This window comes from Folsomia candida, unplaced genomic scaffold, assembly GCF_002217175.1.
Source record: "Folsomia candida strain VU population unplaced genomic scaffold, ASM221717v1 Fcan01_Sc002, whole genome shotgun sequence".
Lineage (NCBI taxonomy): Eukaryota > Metazoa > Arthropoda > Collembola > Entomobryomorpha > Isotomidae > Folsomia > Folsomia candida.
Window position 1 is genome coordinate 5,096,556 of NW_019091194.1, and position 12,838 is coordinate 5,109,393.

The window sequence follows — 12,838 nt, forward strand, 5'->3', positions numbered from 1 at the left end:
ATTTTGAAAATTGTGTAAAATTATGACGACATAATGTACAATTATCTATTAAAATATTTCTGCTCTACTTTTTAGAATTATTTTTACGATGATCGCTTTCTCCTACATACTTCACTAGTCTGCATTACTAAATATTCCCAGTCGATGGGAAAGAAGGTCACTACTTGTCGGGCCCCGATTTCGATCTCCTTTGCATATGTTGTAGTACTACGTGAGTGCAGAAAAAGTGAAGGAGGGTTAGACTCCATGAGCCCATTTACGCCCGCCACACCCCCTCAAAGGCGCCCAAACCCCCAGAGTTGTCGCACTAAAATCATCGCCAAAAATCGAGTTTTGGTCAGATTTTCAAAAAATTTACATTTTTGTGATCCCAGATAGTTGCTCTATCATATCCAATAGCAAACTCAACTTTTTTGAAATTTTCAATATTTTCGAAGATTTTCTGACCAAGGGTATGTATTGAAAAAATTCGAAATTTCAAAAAAGTTGAGTTTGCTATTGGATATGATAGAGCAACTATCTGGGATCACAAAAATGTGTGCGGCAACTCTGGGGGTTTGGGCGCCTTTGAGGGGGTGTGGCGGGCGTAAATGGGCTCATGGAGTCTAACCCTCCTTCACTTTTTCTGCACTCACGTAGTACTACAACATATGCAAAGGAGATCGAAATCGGGGCCCGACAAGTAGTGACCTTCTACTCCTGAGAGAGAACACCCTGATCTGCATAAGTGAGTAGAACACTGTCACCTCAGTTTTTGCTAAAATTTTCTACCTTTTCTCACTACTGGTATTCGCGAGTGTTTTCTTAGCTTCCTATAAACTACCACAACGTTTAACGCTCATGTTTTTTTTCAAGCAAAATTGCAAGTGTATTAATTATTCTCGTCCATAAAAAGAGGATCGTCGAGGACGTCATCATCTAAATTTCGCTCGCGTCGTCTTCGTACCCGGTAACGCATAAATCTTCTTTGCATATGAATCTAGATTTGTAAGTCTGAATTAACATAATGCTGCCTTGAATTTGGTAATGAGACTGGATAAACATATTTTCAAATTTTTGACGAATGGTAATTCTTACTTATTTGAATTTGTGGCGACAAGAAAATTTTTAATTGATTCATTTTGGGAGCCCATATTTCATCACCGCACTCATAAGCCGTCTAGAAAAGATTCCAATTAAGCTTGCACTCATAACTCAGAGCAAAAAGTTGGACTTTATCGGGGTTCATTTATTCACATCATAAATCGTATGTAAACATGCTACACATTTTTAGGAGAGTCAGCATCCTATAATTATAAATGGCTCGAATAAGTATGCATATCTAAAGACATGTATATATATGTACGTACATATGTACATTAGAACGTGAGGTTAATTTTAGACCTGCCGAATGCTCGATTTCCGTGAGTGCATATCTTCACTATCATCCCCCGACTTACACAATATGCGTACAAAATAAGTACATACGATTTGCGATTTTGAAACAGATACACTGGTGATGACATATTTTATGATTTTATTCTGCACACTTTCCGACCCTCGATCTTGCGATTTGGTAGATTGGCTGATTTTTCTTGCAACATGTTTGAAACATCTGGCCCCTCTTTTTATTAAATTGAGGTAGCGACAGTCATGATTTTCCTTTTCTGATGTGATTAAAAAATATTACTTATTCGTTTCATGCAGAGAAGAGTATTTCTAGATGATGGGTTTCTCGTGTCAATTGCATGCGCATGTGTGTCCCATAAAAATAAATTTCATACCCACTTCCGATTCTCAGTTCACCTTATCACAAAATTACTTGCTTGTTTTCCTGGAAAATTCATTGAATCAGTATTCAATTTTTTGCATACGAAGGCAAAAAATTGAATGCATGACGATCTGAATTTTCGAAGACAAAGATATGAAATCGAATTGGTGCAGCAAATAAGGCAAAACTGCAAATTTCACTTTGGCTTAAGATGAATACTCCAGGATCAAATTCAGTTTGCCAAACCTATTCAGTGAGAATATGTATCAAATCTATTTTTGCAAGAGAAATAAGTGAAACGTGAGCTGGATGATGATGGTGATGGCATCAATAATATCACCACAAAGAAATGCTAACCTATTTTTAGTGTATTTCTGAATTAGCGATCGAGTGTTGTTGGAGAATAAGAAAGTCTTTGGAATTTTACAAGCACAATCGCATTGTCATTGACACAATCCAGATATTCACCAATGTAGAGAAATACCTACATATGATGTGCATATGTATGTATATGTATTTGCATGCAAACAAATGTACGTGCCATTATGATCAAGCACAAGAAATAAATAAGGAATTATCTTGAGCTAGAAACTGGAAATTTGGATAGCTTAGCAATATTGGCAAGACCAGAAGTGACTCTTGCTGGAGAACTACGTCTAGATTTGCAACTAGAAAATTAATAAATACTAATAGTCTTAATAGGATGTATGATGCAAGTTATAAATCCAATGCTTGTCAAGCTGTCACTCATTTTCTTTAATAACTATATTTTTCGTCAATGCAGTGGAGAGTATGTAAAAGGATTCCCATAAACGTTAGCTAAAATATTTCAGGATTTTTATTTTGCAAGGCTCAACAGAATAACTAACGTAAAAGTCCGCGGATAACTTTATTTGTCAATCTATAACAAACGACTTCCAATCCAAAAATCAAATGTGAGAAAGTAGCAAGCAGTATCAGCATTATGAAGGCAAATGAGACATCATTAATTCCGAGGTCTTCATCGTAACTAGATTTCACGGATGAAGCACATCTCACTCGTTCTAAGGTTGGGTGATTCAAATATCTTCTCAATAATCCACTTTCTTTAATTCGCAAAATGCTATAATTAACAATTCAGGATATTAAATGCCACAATTGATTATTCATAATCATTTACTAACCTTCTATTAAGAACGTTTTTCAAAGGGGATTGTTTCGCTACATAAAAAGCATTTGAAAACCCAAAATTTGATTTCTGAATTTCCATCGATGAGATTAAATAGCAAAAATTGTTTTGTGTTTTTGAGGACAATTCGCGAATACGAATCTGCCATTGTGTACCCCCAGCCGCACTAAACCCGACGTCTAGGCGAGCATGCTTATCCGTAAATATTGCATTTAATGAATCAACCCAACCATTTTCCGATTCAAATTTGATCGTGTTCATTTCCGACTGCAGAAAGGTAATGTATGGCGAATAACTATCAATCCAAAAAATTTATTAAATCGTAATAAACTTACAAATCTGTCATGGTGGGTGACAAATTTACTGAAAGATGGCGGGTAGTAAAATGTAAATCCATTGTCTATTAAATCTTCCCATTTCTGAATTGGATACGTTGGTTGCAGTATAACTGCAAGTAGTCGGGCAGAGAAAATGAAGTAAACGGACATTGATAAAATGTTCGATGAAATGCAAAGCAGGCACAGTGAAACTATCTCCAGAATATTTTCCTCTGCATGATCTAAACATTTGGCAGAAATCGATGATTAAAACCTATCAGTTCAGCTTTGCTTAGCCCGAACCAGGATTAGTAAACCCATGTTTCTCAGTAGTTTTCTATAAAATTATGTGCTACTATTTTACACTAATTTTTGCATTAACTTGCATCAATCTTTCGTACTACTAGGCTCCAAATTCTAAAAATATTTACTATCCATTGCCCTTGACTACTTCCCAGTGGTCTACAGCCCCTATGGTTAATTTTTGTTCATATTTAACTTCATATTATTTCATGAGAAAGCAGTAAGGATCTCTGGTCCAAATTTCAGCTTTTTATGTTAATTTCTAAAAATCGATATGGGTCACCCCATAGGGTCGCTCTAGATACAAATTTTACCAATTTCATGTCATATTCTTCCATTATGACCCATAAGCAACCTCTCCACCAAATTTCACCTCGATATGACGATTTTGAAAAATCAGTATGGGTCACCCCATAGGGTCCCTCAAGATGAAAATTTATCCAACTTGATGACATTATTATCCAGTAGGAGCCATTAGCAACCTTTGTACCAAATTTCAGCTTTCTCCGACAATTTTGAAATTTTGGTGCATAATAACCCACCCACCTAGGTGACCCCCACCGGTCCAAAACTTTTCTGATCGAACCCATCTTCGAACTCGGTCGTTGCATTGCCCAGATACATGTCTGTACCAAATTTGGTCCAAATCGGTCTACTCGTTCGAGAGTTATCGAAAGACAGACGGACAGACGGACAGACGGACAGACGGACGGACATGACGATTACATAAGCCCTGGTTCGGGCTAAAAACTAGTAGAATTTATACATTTCTAGTAAACATTATGACAAACCCTTAAGAGACGCTGTGGTAACCGTTACAAATAACGAGTCTGCGAAAATTTTGGGAATGACATTCCTCAATTTTTCAAACGATCCATTCTTTTGTGAACGTATTAAGATGCGCCCACTGGAAATTGTGAATAAAGCAACAAGCCAAAAAACCCATATCGATGGTGGGAGTGGATCCAGGTAAATATTTCGAACGATGCTTGACTCGGGTTGGATAAAGAGAGCGAAAAGTCTAAATTGTGCAATTTGTAATAAGAGACGTTAATTGCATTACATAATTTGCATAGTTCACATTAAACACACAATGTGGATAATTAATATTTTAAGTCAATTATGTACCCATCCATAATGATTGGATGTAATGGAGACGCTATTTTCACACGAGGGCTGGTCAAGTATAAATATTCAATTGCCAAATCGGCCTCTCCGTTTTGAAGTAATTTTCCAATTCCACTTTCGAAATAATCACTGCTAGCAGGATTTTTGTACCCAAGGTTTGTTAAGTTAACTCTGAAAGATAAATTAGTGTATTGCAATGTATACATATTTAAATATGTAGGTTGCAAAATATATAACTTTAATTGCTTGAAATTATTTAATTTGTTCAATTTTTTTGCATTACCTAAAATCAATGATTTTCTGCATATCTTGGACCACAAACTCTGCTATGCCGTCCCCGGTGAGATAACCAGTTACTGGATCAACTTTTCCCGTAATCCATCCCGTTGCCTATCATGATTAGTTGGTGGTTATGTAAATTATTCATTTATTGTGTTAATACATATTGGATATAAACTTACATAGTAAACTAAATTTAATGTTACAAGTTTTAAGTCTTCTGGTCCTTTCTGAATTTGTGTCATTCCCCAGACCAGGCGGCTTTCGTGTGTATCGATATTCAAAACATATAAGTTGGTAATAAACTTGTCACCTTGCGTAGTCACTCAATATGAGATGAGGATGTGCTTCCGAACGGTAATAATAATTTCCACATAACTCAAATGTATTTATTATCACATTGGTGACAACTTCTCATTTACAGAAATTTTTGTTCGATTGGAGGTTGTTGCAAATAGGACGTCAGAGTGACTTTACAATTTAAAAATTTTGTTACCAAGCAGAGTGAACATGAACCGCTGCATGCCTTAAACATATAACCACTAAACCGTCGAAAACCTAAGTATTTATGTACATAAATATAATCGTACTTCACTTCGATTGCCCACATCACTCAGGAAATACAAATAATTAGGTTAAAGGTGAATCGATTTTGCTGACAAATGCATAAAATAGCAAACAAATTAAATTTCGATGTGCAATACCAGTATCTTTTATCTGTCTGAAATTAAATATCTTTGCACTGGAATTAATGCAAATAATAAAATTTTGTACATATATATTTGCTTTCATGATTTTCAGCCATATTATGCTGATACTTATGTATATATCCTTATACACATGGAATAGTAAATTCTTTAAACATGACAATGGTACATAGATATTTCGTTTTAAAATGAAATGAACAAAGTCAAATTATGCAAAAATGAAGAAAATTGTTGTTAATCGTTAGTGGTCAATGATATGCAAAATTGCACAGAAAAGCCAACTTTTCCAATTTTGTCGAAATTCTTATCTTTGATTTAGTTATGTCACCCACCCAAAGGCAGGCTGTCAAAAAATTGAGAAATTCTCATAAAATGTCCCCCTCCACGGAAATCTTTAGTAAAAGGCGAAAGATTTATACGACTTGAAGGGAGACCCGAGATACAAAACAAGCCAAGTGGCTCGCTATCCATACCTGGAATAAATCCACCACTGACATTAAACACTTTTACACCAATTTTGCTGGATGTGCATTTATAATAATTTCACGATTTAAAATACTCACGGTAAACTGAAATTATCTGATGTTAATGGTGCAATTCAAGTTTCAAATTATAAAACGCTTATTTGGGATTTTGCAAAAAAATCAAAAACGGCTTTAAATTTACAGCTCACTTCACTTTCTTTACTTAATTGCACAATAAACCAAACCATTCCACAGTTGATTAGAAATGGAAAATAGTGCTTTTCATATTAAATATTTTACGATTATATTTTAAGTAATTAAATCTTTTTAATAACAATAAATATTCAATTATATTCACATGTATTTATATATTTAGTCCATAACTAAAGTATCTGTATATGATTTACAAACCTTATTGTTGTCGTAATGAGTTTGGAAATTATATCCACTCATACGATATCATACGAACAAGAATACAGAGCAGAAATAAATGTTCGGAAAGCATTGTGAAACTAAACTGAACATGCACGGAAATGAAATGTGCACTCTAACATTCAGTTTTTTATACCACTACAGATTTACGAATAAAAAGTAATATACATACATAAAAGGGATGACCAATTGAGAAAATTAAATCTAGAACTGTGATATCAACGCACTATGTTTAAGGATTAATGAATATAAATATTTTTTTACTGTCGCCAATAAGTATTACCAACTGGTTACAACACTGGTTGACACGTCATGGGCATTGGCAGCAGATTACACGCTGCTCCACAGGACGCGGCGGTGCACCCCAATCTTGTACACGCCGGGGTGATCGGGATAACTGCATTGTTACACATTGTGGCAGCCATTGCTCCCGGGGAGACAGGAAGCATAGCGGAACATCTCCGGTTTATACACATGTCACCGGCCATGTTGCACTGAGATGTACAACAGGCGTTTGTTGGACAAGGGCCTTGCACAGCTGCCACACCTCCCGCAGCTGCTGCTGCAGTCTGGTCTTGGAGGAGGATGATTAGCTAAAGTAGAAATACATATTTTAGTGAATGCGTTTGAAATGTATACCAGTTTTGAATGATTGATAATCACTTATTTACCGGATCCGCTGAGCAAAATTGCGTCTCGTGTATTGAGATTAAAAGTAAGCAAAATGTACAAGTGTGCGTAATAAGTAATGGGGTCCAGAGATTAAATTCGGTCATTTCGGTAGATGCAAAAGAAAAGAAAACAGGCTAACACTAGATGTATGTTTTTAATAACTATGTATTTGCATAAAGAGTGCTAAACAGTGCAAACTGTTGATCCGTTTTATATTTTAGCATCATGGTCATATCTACATAGGAGGACTATTTTATTAAAAAGATGGTTGATAAAAGATAGTGCTTTGAAATTTAAGTCTCATCTGTCCTTGTAATTTTGAACGACAAAGCTTGAAACGGTGGAAAATGCTCTAGGCTCACGACTGTGGAATTGGTTAAAATGAGCTCACGGATTACATACCTACTTGACCTCAAATTAATTTACTCAATATTTATCCGGTTGCTAGATTTGTGCAGTACTTAAAAGTGATCACGATTCTTATCTCGGTCAGATCGTGCTTAAAATACGTAACGGAGAATGAAAGGAAGTGACCTGCATGCCTTCGTCGGTTTGACATAAAATATTTATGCATAAATACATACATGTCAATGCTGAACTTAATTCTCTGGAATCAAATGTGACACACATATTTTAAAACCATGTGCAGGTTTTCCGACAACTTCTGTGAAAATGTTTTTATATATGGTTTATTCTAATGTAATGTTGACATTGTTACATTTTTAGTCAAATAAATCGTCTTATCCTCTATCAAAATATATAGATAAATATTTTCATACTTTGCAACGATTTATATGCGTTGTGCAATTATTAGCCGACACTCGGAGGAGGATCTTGGTTAGGAAGACAGGCGCCTTGAAAATTTGACCAAGTGTGACCTTGAGGGCAACGGTGGGGGACGATATCATCAGTTACGTCTCTGTCTACTGGGTAAACAATGGAAAATTATGTATTAAGGTTTAGCAAATATATATGTAAAAATATTAAATTTGTCCAACTTATGATCCTGAGTTCTTTTTCAGCTCCACTATGTCCGGTGTGTCCAGAAGCAAGGCTTCCAATTATTACAGCAATCATAACGGCGGATAAGACATTGGGTTGCATCATGATGGCTAACAAAAAAAATATAATTTATAAAATTTAAAGGTACTGAATTGCACTCTTGAAGTATGTATCTTACCAATTTCAGCTATAAAATATTCCTTTGTTACAATTTTATTGTTTGCATTACTTATGATTTTTTAATGTAAAGTTTTTAACTACGTTATTGTTTTACAGGAAATTGATTTTAAATTTGTGTCGAACATGAGTATCTATGTACGTCATATTAAAGTACTCTAATGTACAGAAATAGACTGCCACATGTCCTTTCGTTTGAATGATGGTATTTATGATCCTCAGTTCATATTGTTCATATTCTTATACATGGGTGACTTGAAGGCCTCGAAGGGCTTACCCCTCACAGTAAGTTTCTACATTTTTATGTACATATGTACACGTGCTTCTGTATAACGTGTATCTAGTACTCCAACTTAGAAACTCGTTAATATGTTATTTGTGTCTGTAAATCATAAAGCAGTTGATGTACATTATGTACATAAATGCTTTCACCATGCACTTATTTATGTGCCTCATCAAAATTACGCTTTGCAATCCCATAATATGGAATAAATAAAGAAATATTTATTCAGCAACTTAATTTCAACAGATTGTAAATTATCTTGAATTAATAATATTAATAAATCATATTTAGTATTTTAAAATCACCATTAGCTGTTTTCAGAGAAAAGATGCCTATTTTTAGCAATCACGAAATTATTAAACGTATTTATATTTGAAGTTTAGTTGAGCTTGATTCGGTATTGTTACTTTTAGACATAATTTTCTTGGCCGCATCAACCCACCTGAACAATTCCTGTGCACCCTCCTTATCGCCCAACTTATCCAAACATGACGCAATCATATACTCGTAATTTATGGATTCTACTTTTGCATGGTTTTCTTCTCCTAAAAATCCTATCACGCCCTTTAGCACATGCTCAAACATATTTTTCGCTAGTTCAAATTTGCCCTGATGAAAATAGCAATCTGCTAAATCTCCCATGGTATTAATCGTGACGAGATGTTTGTGCCCTAAATTGACCTTTCTCCAGTGCAAAATTTGCTTTAACAGCGGAACACATTCATCATATTTCTTCTGCTTTATTAACACCTTCGCAATACTGTTTTTTGTTGCGATTAGAATACGCTCAGATTCCAAATCTTTCATATTTTCCTCTTGACGAGATAAATTTAACCGGAGCAGTCTTAATGCACCGTCCAATTTTTCCCTTTCAATCAATCCTGAGGCAATTTCGTCTCTAATAGTGACGTAAAGTTCGTTGGCCGGATGCACTTTAATTTTCTTACATCGCTTTAATAAATCCCGATTTAACCACAGGGCTTCTAAATCTTGTTCATTTTTCCGCATTGCTATGGCCAACTGAAATTCCAGCCGGATTGTTCTTATGTCATGAATTCCCAGTAGGTCAGTAAATTGCTCAATGTTTAATTGGGCAAAGTGGTCAAAGTAGTTGCTCAGTGACGTCTCATTAAGTCGATGTAAAGTGTCGTCCACAAAATCTGCGTAGTCGGTCACAATTTGCTTAGTTTTTGGGACTGCATGCATCCAGAAGTACATGCTGTCCATGATGCCTAATCTCGTCTGTTTTGCAATGGCTCGAATGCAAGCCATTCCCCGAAGGGCGGATTCAGTGTCCCATTCAGGTATTGGAGAATTTGGGGCAATAATTACATCAGGAATTAAATCATTCGCAAATTCGATGTATCTTTCCCCGGTAACTGTGATAAGGTCAAGTGCTTGTAATAGCTGTAAGGATTGACTGAATGATTTATCATCATTATCAGAAATCGAGGTAAACATTGCGTCCAAAGTGGATAAGAGCGTTCCCTTTCCGTAAAGACAGATCAATATTTGCAGAATCTTCAGGCTGCCGAGGTATCCAGAATGGGTCAACATTTGCTGGAGTGAGTAAGCATACAAGGAAGATAATCGCTTTGCAAACACTTCACTGTTCTCCAGCGGTATTCGTGACGCGCTTATGAGTTGTAGTTTGAATACAATATTGTTAACAAAATCGGCATGTTGGTCTTGAGGAAGGAGATGGTGCAGAATTAATTTGGCCTGTTTTAAGGCTTGTGGATGAAATTCTAAAAAGTTGCAGAAATTATGCCAGGCTAACTCGGGTGGTACGGGGAGACACATTTCTTCATAGACTTGTTTTGCGCATGCTTCTGCAACTCCGGGTGAAAATGGACATAATTTTATGCATATGAAGGACGAGTTAGCATCCACCTCAAAATTAAAGTCACTTTCACCAACAATTATAACACGATTTCTATTACGAAACGAGTGATCTCGCTCAATTTGGTCAAGTGCCCACTTTCTCCCTGCATTAATACCGTCTAGAATAAGAAGGGATGGGAATTTGGAGAACGTTCCCGAATCAGTAAGCGATTTGCAAATTTCGTGCAAGATGTGTTCCGCATTTCTCTTAATGTTCACCAAGCCCTTCATTCTAGACGAAATGTCAAGCTCGGTAGATAACTTGTAAATGTGGCCCCTCAAATTGGAACCCGCCCTGTTTTTGGCGTCTAAGAATAGAACATTCATTTTGGTATGTTTTTCTATAATATATTTCTGCACATATTTCTTGACAAATTGCGTTTTGCCTGTGCCATATTTGTCTGAGGTGACCATAACAATTTTGCTGTGGCGAGTTAAATACTCATGCAGTTCGACAAGTTCGGCGTCTCTACCCATGAAATCTAATACTGGATGAGGAACACAGTATGTCACAGGGCAAAGAACCCATTGGAAAATTTCTAATGACGTTGGTCGGGTAAGTTCATCTATGGACAACATTTTTGGCAAAATTTCTAGTACAGGCGATATTAGCTCTAACTTATCTTTGGAGAAAGTAGGATTTAGATTGTGTATGAAATTCTCCACCACCGAACCACCCTGCCTAACTTGATGAAATAATAGCTTTCTTACTTTTGGATCTATCAAATGGGGGGATAATATTTCCATAAAAATTAGCCCAAGTGAGAAAATATCTGTTTTCTCATTATAGCTGCAACTTTCTTCAACCATTTCTGGACTACGATAGGAATATGTCCCTCTAAAGGTGGGATTATCGTCATCCAGTCCGTCGTCGTCATCGTCTTCATTAAAATTATATGGTTCTTCTACCCCAAAATTCTCCAGAGTTTCAAAAAATTGACGAGGTTGGAAACTTGGAATGATTGACAGTCCAAAATCTCCTATTTTCCAAATTGACATTCCTTCTCCACCTCCTCCCACGTCGGAGGACACTACACGTAATATGTTGTCCGGTTTTAGGTCTCTATGAATAATATCTTCCTTGTGAATTGCGCTCAAGCCTTTCGCCAAATGGGAAAATAGTCTATTAATTTCAGAACTACGAAGATCTATGGTGTTGTTTTCTTTCAAGAAATCGGTCAGCGTTTTGTGACTACAATATTCCATTTGAATGTAAAGAATAGGTCCGATGTCTGGCAAAAGTTGGGTGTCAGTGTCATCGAAATCATCGAAATCCAAAACTGCACTTTCGGACAATTGATCGAATTTGAAATCCTCCTTAGTTTCGTCCTCTTCTATCCAGTACGTGTAGTACTGGATGACGAAACTGCTCCTCAATTTGGTGTGGCAGTCGACTTCTCGCTTAATTTTATCCAAGTCGGAAAAATCACGGAGGGCCTTGGAAATATTGACGCGTTTTATGGCGTAAGTTGTTTCATCTTCGAAATGTTTAGCAATCCAAATTGACCCGAATGCGCCGGAACCTACAGGACTTGAGGCGACGATGTTGAGATCGAAGGGAGTGGACCATGGATTTTTTGGATGGACTACGTCCTCTTTAGCGGTTGCCATGATGTCTATCTGCATTATGTAAGTCCGTAAAATATAATCCATGTACACATGTATTTATGAATGCCTAATATGAAATAAATGATAAATCACATTGACAAACCTTTGGAAGAATTAAGACTGAATTATATTTTACTACGTAAAGGACAAAAAATTTTGCAGTTTTTTTTTGTCAAAATCCGGATCAAAGATGCATAATGCGCAACTTCACTTATATGGGTTGCACATAAGGATTAAGTAATAGATGCAAATATGCAAATTCGGCTTATCTAACAATTTTGACAGCCATCAGGCTTATCACACCTCAATACACATAATCCATAAGAAAACATTAATATATACATTTGTGTATGTATACTTTATACCCAACCCAACCGTTTTGTTGGATTGCAGGGTACAAAGTTTTTTCAGTTGCGTAACTGATTTCTCTCGAAATGCTGAAAATATTATTCAAAACTATCGGTAATCCAACTTTTGTTTGATATGAGATTAATCATGGTAAGCTGCAAATATTACATATGTATCGTTCCGTATCGGAGAAAATAAACATGGCTTGTTAAGATTTTGAAATACAATTTTAATTATTAAATAAGTGTAGTGTAAGTAAAAAAAAAACCCAGCAGCATCGATCGGAATTATTATTACTAAATATCTAATAACCATC

The 12,838-nt window shown here is 36.0% G+C and overlaps 1 protein-coding gene and 1 non-coding gene across 3 annotated transcripts; both read right to left on the minus strand.

The window, feature by feature from the left end:
* Nucleotides 1–5,969: 5,969 nt before the first annotated feature.
* Nucleotides 5,970–12,431, minus strand: LOC110845036. 2 transcript variants are annotated; one of them, XM_035848236.1, is made up of 5 exons: nucleotides 12,278–12,431; nucleotides 8,401–12,186; nucleotides 8,219–8,332; nucleotides 7,220–8,143; nucleotides 5,970–7,141 (listed from the first exon to the last, which is right to left on the minus strand). In XM_035848236.1, the coding sequence occupies exon 2, from the start codon at nucleotides 12,175–12,177 to the stop codon at nucleotides 9,049–9,051; it is 3,129 nt and encodes a 1,042-aa protein (XP_035704129.1). In that variant the 5' UTR covers nucleotides 12,178–12,186; nucleotides 12,278–12,431; the 3' UTR covers nucleotides 5,970–7,141; nucleotides 7,220–8,143; nucleotides 8,219–8,332; nucleotides 8,401–9,048. The 2 variants fall into 2 exon arrangements, with proteins under 2 accessions (XP_035704129.1, XP_035704128.1); XM_035848235.1 differs by lacking the exon at nucleotides 5,970–7,141 and having other exon boundaries at nucleotides 7,894–8,146.
* Nucleotides 5,978–6,094, minus strand: LOC118434720. Its single transcript, XR_004834201.1, has one exon. It is a non-coding gene; the product is annotated as a U5 spliceosomal RNA (small nuclear RNA).
* Nucleotides 12,432–12,838: the final 407 nt, after the last annotated feature.